General features: G+C 35.8%; 1 protein-coding gene across 26 annotated transcripts in view; it reads left to right on the forward strand.

Moving 5' to 3' along the window:
* The window catches only part of DOCK7 (dedicator of cytokinesis 7), a 211200-nt gene that overhangs the window by 13992 nt on the left and 183061 nt on the right, over positions 1-14147 (forward strand). For all 26 annotated transcript variants that reach the window (XR_011439396.1, XR_011439391.1, XR_011439392.1 and 23 more), the window contains exons 2-4: positions 3571-3676; positions 10348-10523; positions 10714-10782. Coding sequence is in view for 20 of the 26 variants with exons in the window: in XM_070268987.1 (XP_070125088.1) it covers positions 3571-3676; positions 10348-10523; positions 10714-10782 (351 nt within the window). In the remaining 6 variants the exon portion in view is untranslated. The remainder of the gene's footprint in view (positions 1-3570; positions 3677-10347; positions 10524-10713; positions 10783-14147) is intronic.

The raw sequence follows: 14147 nt of genomic DNA on the forward strand, positions 1-14147 counted from the left end.
TCTATGATAAAAGATTTTTAACTGATATCAGGAGCTATATTTATTCATCACATTTCCTGTCTTGTATACTTTGGACCATAGTTTAGTTAAGGATATTGTTTTTTATTTGGGGAGATTTCCTCACCACCGTTCCATGAAATCTTTTCATAAAGAAAGTCTCAGTGTAAATACATCCTTTGTCTGGGTTGCAGACAGTTTTATTGATTGCTATTATAGCTCAGTTTTGAAATGGTTCTTATTTCCAAATTATTACTGATTTTCATCTTTGGGGAAATTATGTCATGTAGAAATAAGACAAATATTTGTAACATGGGGATTATTTTTTATGTCTCTGTTATTAAAAGATTGTTTATTTTTGAAGTAATCGTATTTCACTTATTTTGAGTTTCACTTTTTAATATCTTCTGAAATCAGGGTTTGTCTTCCAATTAATTGATGGTGTGATGGTTAATTGGCAAGGTTTTTCTTTCTTAGCTATACAAGTAATGACACATCTTAACAATTAATGACATCTTGAATTTGATGAAATACAGCAGTTTATGATTCATATTACTCATGAGTTAGCCCCAGAAACACAGAGGTAGTGTTGAGGTTGGTAGACTGAATTGAATAGTACTGAGGATATTTGTTCTGTGTCTCTCTCTCTTTTTAAAGGCTTTTTCATATTCTCATCTCAGTCTTGAGAAAAGAATCAGGAGATTGTAAAGCCTTTAAACTAAACATAATAATGAATGCTCACAATATCTAGGCTTCATTAAAAGGCCTAACGGGAGTCCCAAACTGAAATGAATGTGCTTGTCTTTTCACATCTAGAGGCTTTACAGAGTTTGCCCTTTGCTCTCTCTTCAATCTATATTCTCCTTCAAAGATTTCATTCTCTCTCTAGCTTTCATCTCTAACCTCTGTTTTCTTCACTCTCTTTTCTTCTTCCTTGTCTGCTTTGAGTTAGCCTTGTTTATTTACTTATTTTTTTTTTAATTAAAAGACTTTTTTGGGGGAGCAGTTTTAGGTTTACAGAGAAATGAGTGGAAAGTACAGAGTTCCCATATATGCTCCCTCACCAAGGTTCCCCTATTATTAATATCTTGCATTATTGTGGTAGGTTTGTTAGAATTGATGAGCCAGTATTGATACATTATTATTAACTGAAGTCCATGGATTACGTTAGGTTTACTCTTTGTGTTGTACATTCTGTGGGTTTTGACAAATGGATAATGACATGTATCCACCATTATAGTATCATACAGAATGGTTTCAATGCCCTAAAAATCCCCTGTGCACTGTTTATTCATCCCTTCCTTCTCCTCCCCACTCCAATCCCTGGCAACCACTGTCTTTTTATTGTCTCCATAGTTTGCCTTTTTCAGACTGTAATATAGTTGGAATCATACAGTATGTAGCTTTTTCAGATTGGTTTCTTTTACTTAGCAATATTCTTTTAAGGTTCTTCCATGTCCTTTTCTGCCTTGATAGCACATTACTTTTTATTGATGAATAATATTCCATCATGTGGTTGTACCAGTTTGAATATTACTTCCAAGTTTTGGTAATTATGAGTAATGAGTTAGCCTTTTAAGAAACGCAAGTTTGATCTAAATGATCACCCGTAAAAAAATGTTGAGCTAATTCAGTATCTTGAATCTTAAAGAATAACTCTTACTTTTGTATTAGAAATTTCTAATTGAGTGGTTGGGTCGTAACAATGCTCAATAAATGTATGTAGAATGATTGAATATGAAAAAAAGGAGGTATAGAAGAGAGGAAGGAGGGGAAAAGATTATATTGTAAATCTGGATGATTTTTGGAAAATGAGAGTGCCTAGAAATTCAGTTGGAAATATGAATGGGAACCAAAATGTTCAAGACTCTGAATTCAACCATTAGCTTGAGAACACCCCAAAACAAAAGTATCATTAAGCTGGCCTAGAAACCAGGCCATTAGAACTGTCTCACTTTATGTACAATGGAATGATAGGAAGAAATTAGGGTTTATTTTTGGGAAAATAGTGAAAGAACAGAGGCAAGTTTTATAAAATAGGGAAGTGGCCAGTTGATATTGACATCAGGAAATACTTGTCCCAAATCTATGAATAGTGGTCTTTATTTTGTGTTCTTAAGTTACGTTTTCTACTTGAAAATATTACTAATGTGAGGAAGTTATTTACTTACTGGATTTTGGACTCACTGAGTATTTTGGCTTGTGGTTTTATGGAATCTAAGGAGTATAGAGATTAATGAGCTATAAAGGCATTTGAATTTCTAAAATATTTTTGTCATAGAAATGCTATTTAAGAAATTTGAGGGGCTGGCCCCATGGCCAAGTGGTTAAGTTTGGTGCTCTCTGTTTCAGTGGCCTGAATTCGGTTCCTGGGTGTGGACCTATGCCACTCATTGGTGGCCATGCTGTGGTGGCGACCCACATACGAAACAGAGGAAGATTGGCACAGATTTTAGCTCAGGGTGAATCTTCCTCAAGCAAAAAGAGGAAGATTGGCAACAGATCTTAGCTCAGGGCAAGTCTTCAGGGGAAAAAAAAGAAATTTGGAATACGGTTATGCCCCCAAAGGGTCAGCAACCAGCTGGAAATGGTGGAACTTCTAAACTCTAATCCTGATTCAAATAAAGACTTATCTGTCAAGTTATGTTATAGTAATGTCTTTGTGGTTTACTTCATTTGTTTTTAAGTTCAGTAGTTCTTATATTTCATTGGGCTAAACATTAACCTGTTTTGAGTGCCACATGCTAAATATTTTAGGGAAAACAAGGATGAATGAAACCGCTGCCTTTGTTTATATAGAACATACATGAGATGTGGAAAAAATAACTAGGAAGGAGGAAATGCACATTAGGTTATGACAAATGCTCTAAGAATTTGAAAAAAGGTGATATGATTTTTAGTTGTGGTGAGCCAAGAAGTTTGTGTGGAGTCCTTGGCATTTGTGTTTTACCCTTAAAACCAGTTAAGATTTGAATTTGTGGATATGAGAGAAACGTTTCTAGGAAGCAGTTTATATTCATTGACAAGAATTTGGGGAGGTATATGTAAGGCTGGAAAGGCACCTATGGTCAGCTTATGGAAAACCATTAATACCAGAGTATAAGGTAATTTTTTATTACTCAAGTAAAAATAGGGAATAGTTTTCTGGGGCATGAATGAGGAGCTAGTAATATTAAAAAGGAAAAAAGTTTTTGTGCTCCTAATTCTTATCATACATTGATTGTAAAGTATTTTGGAATTGATTTTGTATCCTTAAAATATATACGTTTTAATATACATCTTATTGTAGCCTCCAGTGCTATCATAAGCCACAGTATGTTCCCCGAAATGCCATATACAAAAAAAACATTATGTAGGTTGGCTGTCACTCTTGTGCCCTACGTCAGCATTATAAAGATGTTTTAGTGTAATTATAAGCAGTATTTACTGAAATATCCTATGAATTTATAACTTTCTTGATATGCTGAGACCTTCTTATTCTTTTAAATGAATCTTTAATATACTTAGCTTCCTTCCATTTTAAACTATGTTGTTTTATTTTTAAAAGTAATGTATTTGCTTTCTTTGTTATAGAACTGTGGCCGCTGAAGTTAGGAAGCAGATCTCTGGACAATACAGTGGTTCTCCCCAACTGCTCAAAAACCTCAACATTGTTGGCAATATATCCCATCATACCGCAGTAAGTCACATATTTAAAACATGATACTTAACTGGTATTACTGACTCGGCCGTGAAAAAATAGTGGAAACATAAGAGCTAGTAGATTGGGTTCCATTGCTAGTCTCATAACCTTATTTGTTCCTCCCTCACTCTTTCCTGAAATTTGAGTAGGGGAGAGTGTTAGGAGGTGTTAGAGAAGTATTGATTTGCTAGTCACCTTTGAAACTTTACGTTCAGGATTTTATCAACTCTGGAATTTTATTAGAACTTCCCAGACCCAAGCTGATTCATTACATGAAAATTTCGAAATCCATTCTAGAAATAGATGCTGAAGTAAATTAAATATTTATGTGGATTTGTAGTAATATCTGAGCTCTTTAATAGAAAGGAGTGTATAATTATTGAATCACTGCTTTAATCCAGGTACTGTATCAGAGACGTAAATACATGTTTTCTTATTAAAGAAGCTGACATGAGGATAATCAGCTTTGATTAAAACATTGGTATTTATTAGTTATAGTAGGAATATGAATTAAAAATATACTGCCATTTGTCAAAAAATAAAACGGTAATATATATTACTTATATATATATTAAGTTATATATTATATATATATTAAGACTTTCCATTTGACTATGAAAGGGTACCAGTTATTAAACAAACATGGTATGCCAGAGCATAACAGTTTGATTGGCTTGTAATGACATGTTTATAATGTTTATATTATTAAATTTTAAAATATGGAGTTTACTTTTAATCACAATAACATGCTGATTGGACAAATTTTAGAATATGTGGATTTCTGGCTGATTTCAGTGTAAATGGAGATGACCCTTATAATCCCTTCTGAGTGTTCTGAACTCCTCTACTGATGTCCTGCACCCTGAACTGCACCTCAGCTCTTCATTTCCATAGTCATACCCTTGATTTAGTCATTAGGAATAGCTGTAACCCCTCTGTAATCTCAGTTTTAGGCTTCCTACATTCTGACCACCATCTCTTGTCTTTTTTGTTCTGTTTTTCTGGTGGCCTGACTCCAGCTGTCCTTCAATCCCACCAGGACCTAGAATCCATGAGCCTGTAACTTTTTCCTGTCCCTTACCCCTTGATGTTCTCTTTTCTTTCCTTATGAAACTTAAATTATTTGTTGATCATTATCGTTACTTTCTTCCATATACCCTTGACTTCCTTAACTTCCTCTCATGTCGTTGTACCCCTTGGTACAAACTCGGTGCTGTTTAAATCCAACTCTTTGCTTACTTTATGCCTGTGCTTGGGCAGCTGAGTGTGGCTAGAGAAAAACACACAATCCCGTTGACTGGTCTGGCTTTAAATTTGTGACCACTAACTCATGAAGGCTTTAATATTGCCAGGCACACATTATATTTTCCTGGTCCATTCATTCTCCCACTATTTTAGTTGACTTATTTCGTGGCTACTGCTCTTTCCTGAAACCCCTAATTGCTCTAATTCCCCATTTTCACTCTTCGCATGACTTGCCTTCCTATTTCACTGAGTAAATTGAAGCAGTCAGAAGAGAACTTCCACACACTCCTACCACCATATGTATTCACTGTTATCCTCTGTACCCGTATAGTCTGCCTGTTTATCAGTTGCTATGGACGAACCACTATCGAATAAGTGGAGGGATTAGCTAATCCCAACTTCTCAGTTACTCAAGCACAGTACTTTGGTAATTCTCCCCTTTCTTTTGTATCATTATTTTTTTCCTCTCTATTTACTGGATCATTCTCATCAGTGTACAGATATGTTATTAATTCTCCCACTTAAAAAAATCCTGCTATTTTGCCCAACTTTTCCACCAGTCTTCAACTTCCAGTGTTTCTTTGCTCTTCTTTGCAATAAAATTCCATCAAAGGGTTGTCACAGCTTGTTGACTTCAATTTTTATTCTTGTATTTTCTCTGAAATAGTACTTTTTAAATTGAGAGAATCTTCAAACATACACAGAAGTAGAAAGACTAATATAAACGTTGACACTTTACTTTAATCACAATACTGTTAACAAACTTAAAAAATTAACAGTAATTCCTTGTTATCTTCTAATATTCAATGCTTGTTAAATTTCCTTGATTATCTTATAAATATATTTTTTAGTTGGTTTATTCAAATTGGGATGCAAACAAAATCCACAGATGGATCACGTGAGCTAAAAAAACAGCAAAAAAACTAAAGCAGTTTCTCCCTCCCCCAACTTAACTTTGTTTTTATGCCATTGACTTGTTGAGGAAACTGGATTAGTTGTCTTACGTTATTTCTTGCCTTTTGGATTTTATGTTTGCTTCCTTGTAGGCTTGTTTCTCTGTCTCCTGTATTTCCTGTAATTAAGTAGATTCTGGTTCAACTGTTTTGAAATTTCTTTCTTTTAGACTTGTTTCTCTGTCTTCTGTTTCCTATAACTGATTAGATTTTGGTTTAACTTTTTTTTTAACATCTTGAAGTTTAATTCACATACGATACAATTTACCCATTTAATTTTCAGTTCACTGGATTTAATATATTCACAGGTAGGTGCAACTATCACGTCAGTTTAGAACATTTTCATCAAAAAGAAACTCTAGCCATCACCCTTTTAGTCCCCTTGCTCCCAGCGCAAAACAACCACTAATCACATACCAGAGTTTTTGACAGCACACCAGAAAGGATTGAAAGACTGAACTAACTAAACTAACGCTAAACATGTCAGCCAGAATTCCAGTGTGGTGTGGTTGCTGAAGTAAGATGACGTGGTGTGTTGCCTACGAGAGATTGTGTTGTGCTTCACTATTGCTTTAACCTTGCTTAGGGCCCAGCCACTGTCTTTTATGAAATCATGTTGCAATCACCTCCCTTGGGTCAGTAAATAAAGAATCTTTCTTTGGAGTTTTGCAAAGTAATTTATAATTGGAAGCAGCTCATCACTACATCCCAAGATTAACCCAGGCAGGTGTCTTTTTTTTTAATTTTTTTTTTCTGCCTTTTCTCCCCAAATCCCCCCAGTACATAGTTGTATATTTTAGTTGTGGGTCCTTCTAGTTGTGGCATGTGGGACACCACCGCAGCATGGCCTGATGAGCAGTGCCATGTCTGTGCCCAGGATCCAAACTGGCGAAACCCTGGGCCACTGAAGTGGAGGGTGCGAACTAACCACTTGGCCACAGGGCTGGCCCCCATCTTAACCATTTCCAAGTGTGCAATTCAGTGGCATTAAGTACATTCACAATATTGTGTACTGTCACCACTATCCACCATCACTATCCATTTCTAGAACTTTTTCATTATCCCAAACTGAATCCCTGTACCGATTAAACAGTACCTCCGTATTCCCCTGTCCTCCCACTTCCTGGTAGCCTCTGTTCTATTTTCTGTCTCTAAGAATTTGTTTATTCTGTGTACCTCATATAAGTGTAATTGTACAATATTTGTCTTTTTGTATCTGGCTTATTTTATTCAGCATAGTGTCTTCCAGGTTCATCCATGTTGTGACGTGTGTTAAAATTTCATTCTTTTTTAAGGCTCAATAATATGCCATTGTATGTATATACTATGTTTTGTTTATTCATTCATCTGTAGGTGGATGTGGGGTTGTTTCCATCTTTTGCCTGTTGGTAATAATGCTACTATGAAAATGAGTGTAGAAGTATCTGTTTGAGTCTATTTTCAATTTGGGGGTTTATACCTAGAAGTAAAACTGGTGGATCATATGGTAATTCTATGTTTTTTGGTAAGTTTTTTTCAGAACCACCAAACTGTTTTCCACAGCAGTTGTACCATTTTACATTCCCACCCACCAGCAATGTACAAGGCTTCCAATTTCTCCATGTCCTCTCCTGCACTTATTTTCCATTTTTTTTATAATAACCATCATAATGAGTGTAAAGTGGTATCTTGTGTTACATACCAAGCCTTGTTACAGCTTGGTGAAGTCTGACTCCCCTCGTGGCCTTTGCTGTTGTGCATATGATGGGACCACAATTTTTCACATGATGTTTGGCTGGAGTAGAGCAGTTATTGTCTAAAAGTTTTCTGTTTTGCTAGGCTGCGCCTTTCTTGGTCCTTTGGCTGGATAGGACAGGCTTTTTTTTTTTTTTCCCTGTGCTCCTTTGTATTCTGGGTTGTAGACTTCTCTAGCTCTAGGTCTGGAGTATATAAGGCAAAAAGAAATTTTAGGTAACTCACTGTTGTGCCGTTCCTTGGGTCTCGAGGTCTCTGCCGGTCTGTCTTTTCCTTTCAACCTTTTGGACCCTTCTTCTGTTTATTTTATAGTAATGTCTAGGGTTTGTAGTTGTAATGGGTGGAGAGAATCTGGAAAAGGATGTCTACTTCATCTTCCTAGAAGTGGAAGTACCTCCTAATGACTTAATGTTGAGCGCTTTTTCATGTGCTAATTGGCCATTCCTATATCTCGCTTTGTGAAAGCCTCAGGATGGTTTGTCTTTTTATTATTGAGATGTAGGACGTCTTTATATATTCTAGATACCAGTCCCTTATTAAATATATTTTGTAAATATTTTCTCTTGGTGTGACTTGCCTGTTCATTTTCTTTTTTTTTTTTTTTTTGAGGAAGATTAGCCCTGAGCTAACATCTGCTGCCAATCCTCCTCTTTTTGCTGAGGAAGTCTGGCCCTGAGCTAACACTCATGCCCATCTTCCTCCACTTTATTTGTGAGATGCCTGCCACAGCATAGCTTGCCAAGCGGTGCCATGTCCACACCCAGGATCATAGCCATTGAACCCCTGGGCTGCCGAAGTGGAATGTATGCACTTAACGGCTGTGCCACTGGGCTGGCCCCTCGTTATCTTTTTCGATGAGGGGAGGGAAGAGTGGCTCTGAGCCACTCCTCCTCTTTTTACTTGAGGAAGATTGTCCCTGAGCTAACATCTGTGCTCATCTTCCTCCATTTTGCATGTGGGACAGTGCCACAGCATGGCTTAATGAGCAGTGCTTCGATCCGTGCCAGGGATCCAAACCCACAAACCCTGGGCCGCCAAAGTGCAGCATGTGAACTTTAACGCCTATGCCACTGGGCCAACCCCTTGCTTATTGATTTTCTTAACTGTCTTTTGATGTCTCAAATTTTCTTTTATGATTATTACTTCCTATGTCATGTCTAAGAACTTTACGTACTGCCAAATGGTGAAAACATTCTTCTTTGTTTCCTTCTGGCAGCTTTATAGTTTTACCATTTATGGTTGTGTCTGTGATCCATCTCAGTTTAATTTTTGTAAATGTTGTGGTGTAAGGATTGAGGTTCAATTTTTCCCCTCATATAGATATCCAATTGTTCCAGCAACAGTGGTTGCAAAAGATTTCCCTTTCCCTGCTGAATTGCTTCTTTCCAACTCTATTAAGAACGTGCTGATAGCGTATTATGTACTTGATAGAGTAGGTAAGATAGAATGCTTATGAGAGGTAAACCCATGAATTTTAGAGCTTGAAGACCCAGTGTTAAATTTTGTTCTATCATTTTGTCACTATTTTCAGAAGTTAACATCTTCAAGCACAAATGCCTTTATCTGTAGAATTGAAATAGTAATTATCTTTAACTTACAGAGCTTGAGGGAGGTTTAAATGAGAAAACACATAATGATAATAATAGCTACTATCTTGAGTGTTTATGATGTTAGTCATTCATTATTTCACTTAATATCTTTGAAATGAAATGTCGTTGTTCTACCTATTACTAGTTTAGTCTAAAGAAGCTAAGGAATGCCACGAATATTCTTTTATTGCTAATGGATGCTTTTAATAGGGTCTGTGTATTGTTTTTCTTTGGCTGCTGCTAACAGATTACCACAAACTGAGTGTCTTAAAACACAGAAATTTCTTCTCTCACAGTGCTGGAGTCCAAAAGTCTGAAATCAGAATCAGTGGGCGGAAATCAAAGCTTTGGCAAGGTCATATTCCTTTCAGAGGCTCTCTTCAGAATCAGTTCCTTGCCTCTTTCAGTTTCTGGGGGCCTCTTGTGGCTGCATCACTTCTGTTTTTAAGGCCAGAATCTTCAGATCTCTCTTTGCTGTGTCTTCATATGACTTTCTCCTCTGTGTGCCCCAAATCTCCCTCTGTCTCTACACAAGGATGTATATGATTGCATTTAGCACCCACCCCACTCACATAATCCAGGATAATGTCCCTATTTTAAGATTCTTAATCGTATCTTCAAATATCCTTTTATTTTTTATTTTATTTTCTTTTCTTTGGCCACATAAGGTCCATGGATTGGTAAGTGGAGAAATATGGAGGACCATTTTTCAGCCTACTACAGTCTGGTTATACACTCTTGCTAGGATAATTGACAGTATCAACAGATAAAGTAAAAGCACTATTTATAAACTTAGCAGTGAAAATCTCAAAGATGTAAAAAAGAAAAACCCTCCAATGAATGTTTTGTCACTGTAAAGTATTATAAAACTGTTACTTATTATTACTGTTCTCATGTGAAAGATGCAGGCAAAGTCTAAGCAAGAAGATTCAAGAGAGTATGACCCAAAGCATAGAGGCGTCCAAGAAGGCCAGCACCTTGTGGTTTCTTAGTGCATCGACTGAATATCTGTTGACATTTTAGAAATCACTAGGTTAAAAACGTATTATATTTCAAAAAATAATTTTTTCTTTGCTTAAAGTTTTAAAATTCTTATATCCACCTCTTCCTTTTTACCCACCTCTCATGCCTGTCTCTCTTTATAAAGGTGCCCCTTACTGAAGCAGTGGATCCAGTGGATTTGGAAGATTACCTCATTACTCATCCTTTACCTGTGGACTCTGGGCCTTTAAGGGATTTGATTGAATTCCCTCCAGATGATGTTGAAGTTGTTTATAGTCCTAGGGACTGTAGAACCCTTGCTTCAGCTGTACCTGAAGAAAGGTATGGAGACTTTTACCTATTTTTGGTTTTAGTGTAACTATAGAACGGGTGCCTTCCATTATGTTATTTAGATCCTGTTTCTTATGGTGATGTTGTTTGCTAGTATATGAACAAGAACTCCAGCAACCAGATTCACAAACAGCAGTGTTCTCCTGTCTAAATTATAAATACATTTTCTTTTTCAAAATAGTGAAATGGATCCACATGTTAGAGATTGTATAAGAAGTTATACAGAAGACTGGGCAATTGTGATCAGAAAGTAAGTTATATGTTTATTATAACATTTAAAAATACTGAGTAAGATCTATAAATGGATTACGGTAGATTAATAATAATTATGACACTAAAATTCATTTAAAAAATAGCTAAAGAAGCAAAAGAAGAACCTTGTGTATAGATATTTTCTTCTTAGGAGTTCCACAATTACTTTTACTCACTTTTCTTATAAAATAATAGATTTGTGGTGATAGTATTTCTATACTATCAGAGATCATTAATAACTAATAATATATATTAATGATAATGATTTGTCTAATTCTTTTGGGAAATCATGGGTAGATATTGATGAATAATTTGTATTTCTCAAAAAGAATCCAGTTTATTGAAATTTAAATAGTTAAATTTAATAGCCAGTTTGCCACATCAAGCTGTTTGAAAGATCTCTGCCTTTTGTTAACTAACTAAATATTTACAAGTTCCTGACCTGTGCATCTAATCAGGTAAATATTTGTAAAAAATAATGTTTTGTTCTAACACAAATTTCTTTTTCTAATGGATGGTGTTTGAAATATCAAGTCATATTAAGAAATAAAATAAAACTACTTTGCCTTTGCTAATTTACACAATGAAGAGGGTCTTCATACTGAAACTTCCTAGCCTTATTTTACTTTTCTGAAGGAAATATAATGACTGAAGTAGTGGAGAATTCTGTTGTGATATTATAGTTTTCAGAAATGAAGTAATCTGTGCCAAATTGTACTAGCAACAGTGATGTATCCATTGCTTATTGTTTGCCCTTATGGTTGCTGTCTTATTTCACTGGGTTTAATATTGTGCTGAGCATCACTCTTGGGGATACTGCTGACGTGCTTTTTAGTTTTAATGTGACCTAATACAAGCACAGCCTACTACCCTTTATAAAGAAGAGCCATTTTTATGTACTTAAAATTTTGATAAGTATTTCAATAGCCAGATTTTAGACGTTACTGAAGACTCTGTCAGATAACGCAAAAGTTTTACCTCTATGCATGTATGTTGGAAACTTGTAATCAGAAATGTTAATAAAAAGAGATTAATTGCAAAATATATTAACTTCAGAATCATGGAATCTGCTACTTAATTCTAATCATGGAGTTACCTACCTTGATTTAGGCAAGAGGGTAAGGTAGTTAATGTTTATGGGTATTTACTGTGTGCCGGGCATTTTATTGGGTACTTTACACTCATCTCATTTGAGGTTCTAACAGATAAGGCAGCTCAGACTCAGAGTAGTTAAATTACTTTGAGGTCTCACAGCCGAAAAATGGTATAGCCAGGGTTAGAACCTAGGAGCATCAGATTATTAAAGCTTATATTATTTATTACTAGATACTATTTATTATTTACGCAAAGTAGATATTATTTATTATCTACAGTGGTGAATGGAAGACAAAAGGGGTACTTTTGGTGGACCAAAAGTTTTAAAATATCCTTGAAAGGCAGAAGATAGGTGTGATTGGAACATAAGAGAAAAGCACAGTACAGAAGAATCTAGGAGAAAATATATGCAAAGCTTCATGAGTCCTGTAAGCTCAGAGGCAGTGAATACAGGCAGTTGAAGGGAGTCGTGGGGTAACTGTTGGACATTTGGTTACTTTGAAAGCCCCTGTGCCGTGTGTACACAGGAGTGGCAGCAGAGGTATCTGCCTTTTTAAGAACAGTAATTATGGGGACTTGAGCTGGTAGTATAGGCCCAAGATGGGCAAACCTTGGAAGAACGAGGAGCTCTCAGACGCAGAAGACTAGGTACTGGCAGACTCTGCCTGGCAGCATGATTTGCCTCTTCTCCACAACCATTGGATATGGGCTGAGCTGAGCAGATACAGTACTTCCAGACAGATATGGAGATACAAGTTCAAAAATGAGCATAGAACCCAGAATTGCCAACTATTTGATGAAAACCAGTGTACTTGAAAGAGAATTATCAAACTGCAAATAAAAAAACTAACAATTTGGGACATAGTTAACAGATCAAGACCTGTAAGTATGAATAATATCCTCAAAGAGGTGTGAAAAGATATAACCATACAAAAATCAGCCAGTTATCTTTGGAAATTAAAATTTTGTTCAGTGAAAAAATATTAAAAACTCATCAGATAGGCTTAATGACAGAGTGGATGTGACTGGAGATAGAATAGTAAGCTGTAAAATGAAGCCACAAAATCTTCCATAATTCAGCACAGAAGGATGAAGGGACAGAAAGTATTCATTGTTCATTCACGAAATACTTATTGAGAGGCTAGTGTGTGCCAGGCACTGTACTAAGCAGTGATGATACAGAAATCAACAAAACTAATTCCCTGCTCTCACAGAGCTTATGTCCTAGGTGGGAATAAGACCAGTAGACAGTAAAGATATATATATGTATAATAGATATGGTGGTGGTAGGACTTGTGGAGGAAAAAAGTAGGATGAGGGGGAAGAGAGAGCCAAGAAGAGGGGCTGAATGTTCTACTTTGCGTAAATAATCAGAACAGTACATGCAAAGACTCCATACTGGGAGCATGCTGGGAATGTTCCAGGAGTAGCAAAGAGGTCACTATGGGTGGAACAGAATAAGAGTGAGAATGCCAAGATTTGAGGTCGTAGAAATGGTGGAGTGTGTCGAGTTGGATAGGTAATTTAGATCCTTATCATAGCAACTGAGCAGAGGACAAAATGATAGTAACAGAAAAGAGAATTGGTCATGAATCTTGTCATTCTTCTCAGTTGTCTTGAATTTCATACTGTCAATTTTTTAGGACATAAATGAGGCAGAATGGTTTATTAGAGCAGCTTAGATATGCAACTTCACAAATTAAGGCACTTTAAACATTTCATGAAAGATTAAAACATCTGCCTCTACAAGATACCTTTCATGTTACTCTAGTGAGTACCTTTATTTTAGTTCTTTCAAGAAAAATACTTTATTTTGTGATTATGCTGTGATGTGAACCTCATGTAGCTGCTATTTTAATATCTTTAGCAACAAGACATGATGTGAATGATTCATATTAAATGTAATTCATTACTATTTCATAAATTGACTGATAGCAAGAACCATATCATCCTCTGGTAATCATAATTGTTTTTCCTCCATTAAAATATTCCTGAGTTTGACAATTTATGAGGTGTGGAACAGTAATTGCTCTTTGATCTTAGTGTCTGTATTTGATATATATTTTTTTTTAATCAATTTTGCAACGGTAAAACTTTTATTTAAAGGGTTAGGGAATGATAGTCATGAAGTGCCAGTTCCCATTTGTTTGTTCATCTGTTCGTCAATTAATACCTTTATTCACCCATCTAATCTCTCCATCTAATGATACTTCCATCAATTTATCCTTTTATTTATTTATTTTTTTAATTTAATTTTTATTGAGTTAA

The sequence above is a fragment of the Equus caballus genome, chromosome 5, assembly GCF_041296265.1.
Source record: "Equus caballus isolate H_3958 breed thoroughbred chromosome 5, TB-T2T, whole genome shotgun sequence".
NCBI classification, from domain to species: Eukaryota; Metazoa; Chordata; class Mammalia; order Perissodactyla; family Equidae; genus Equus; species Equus caballus.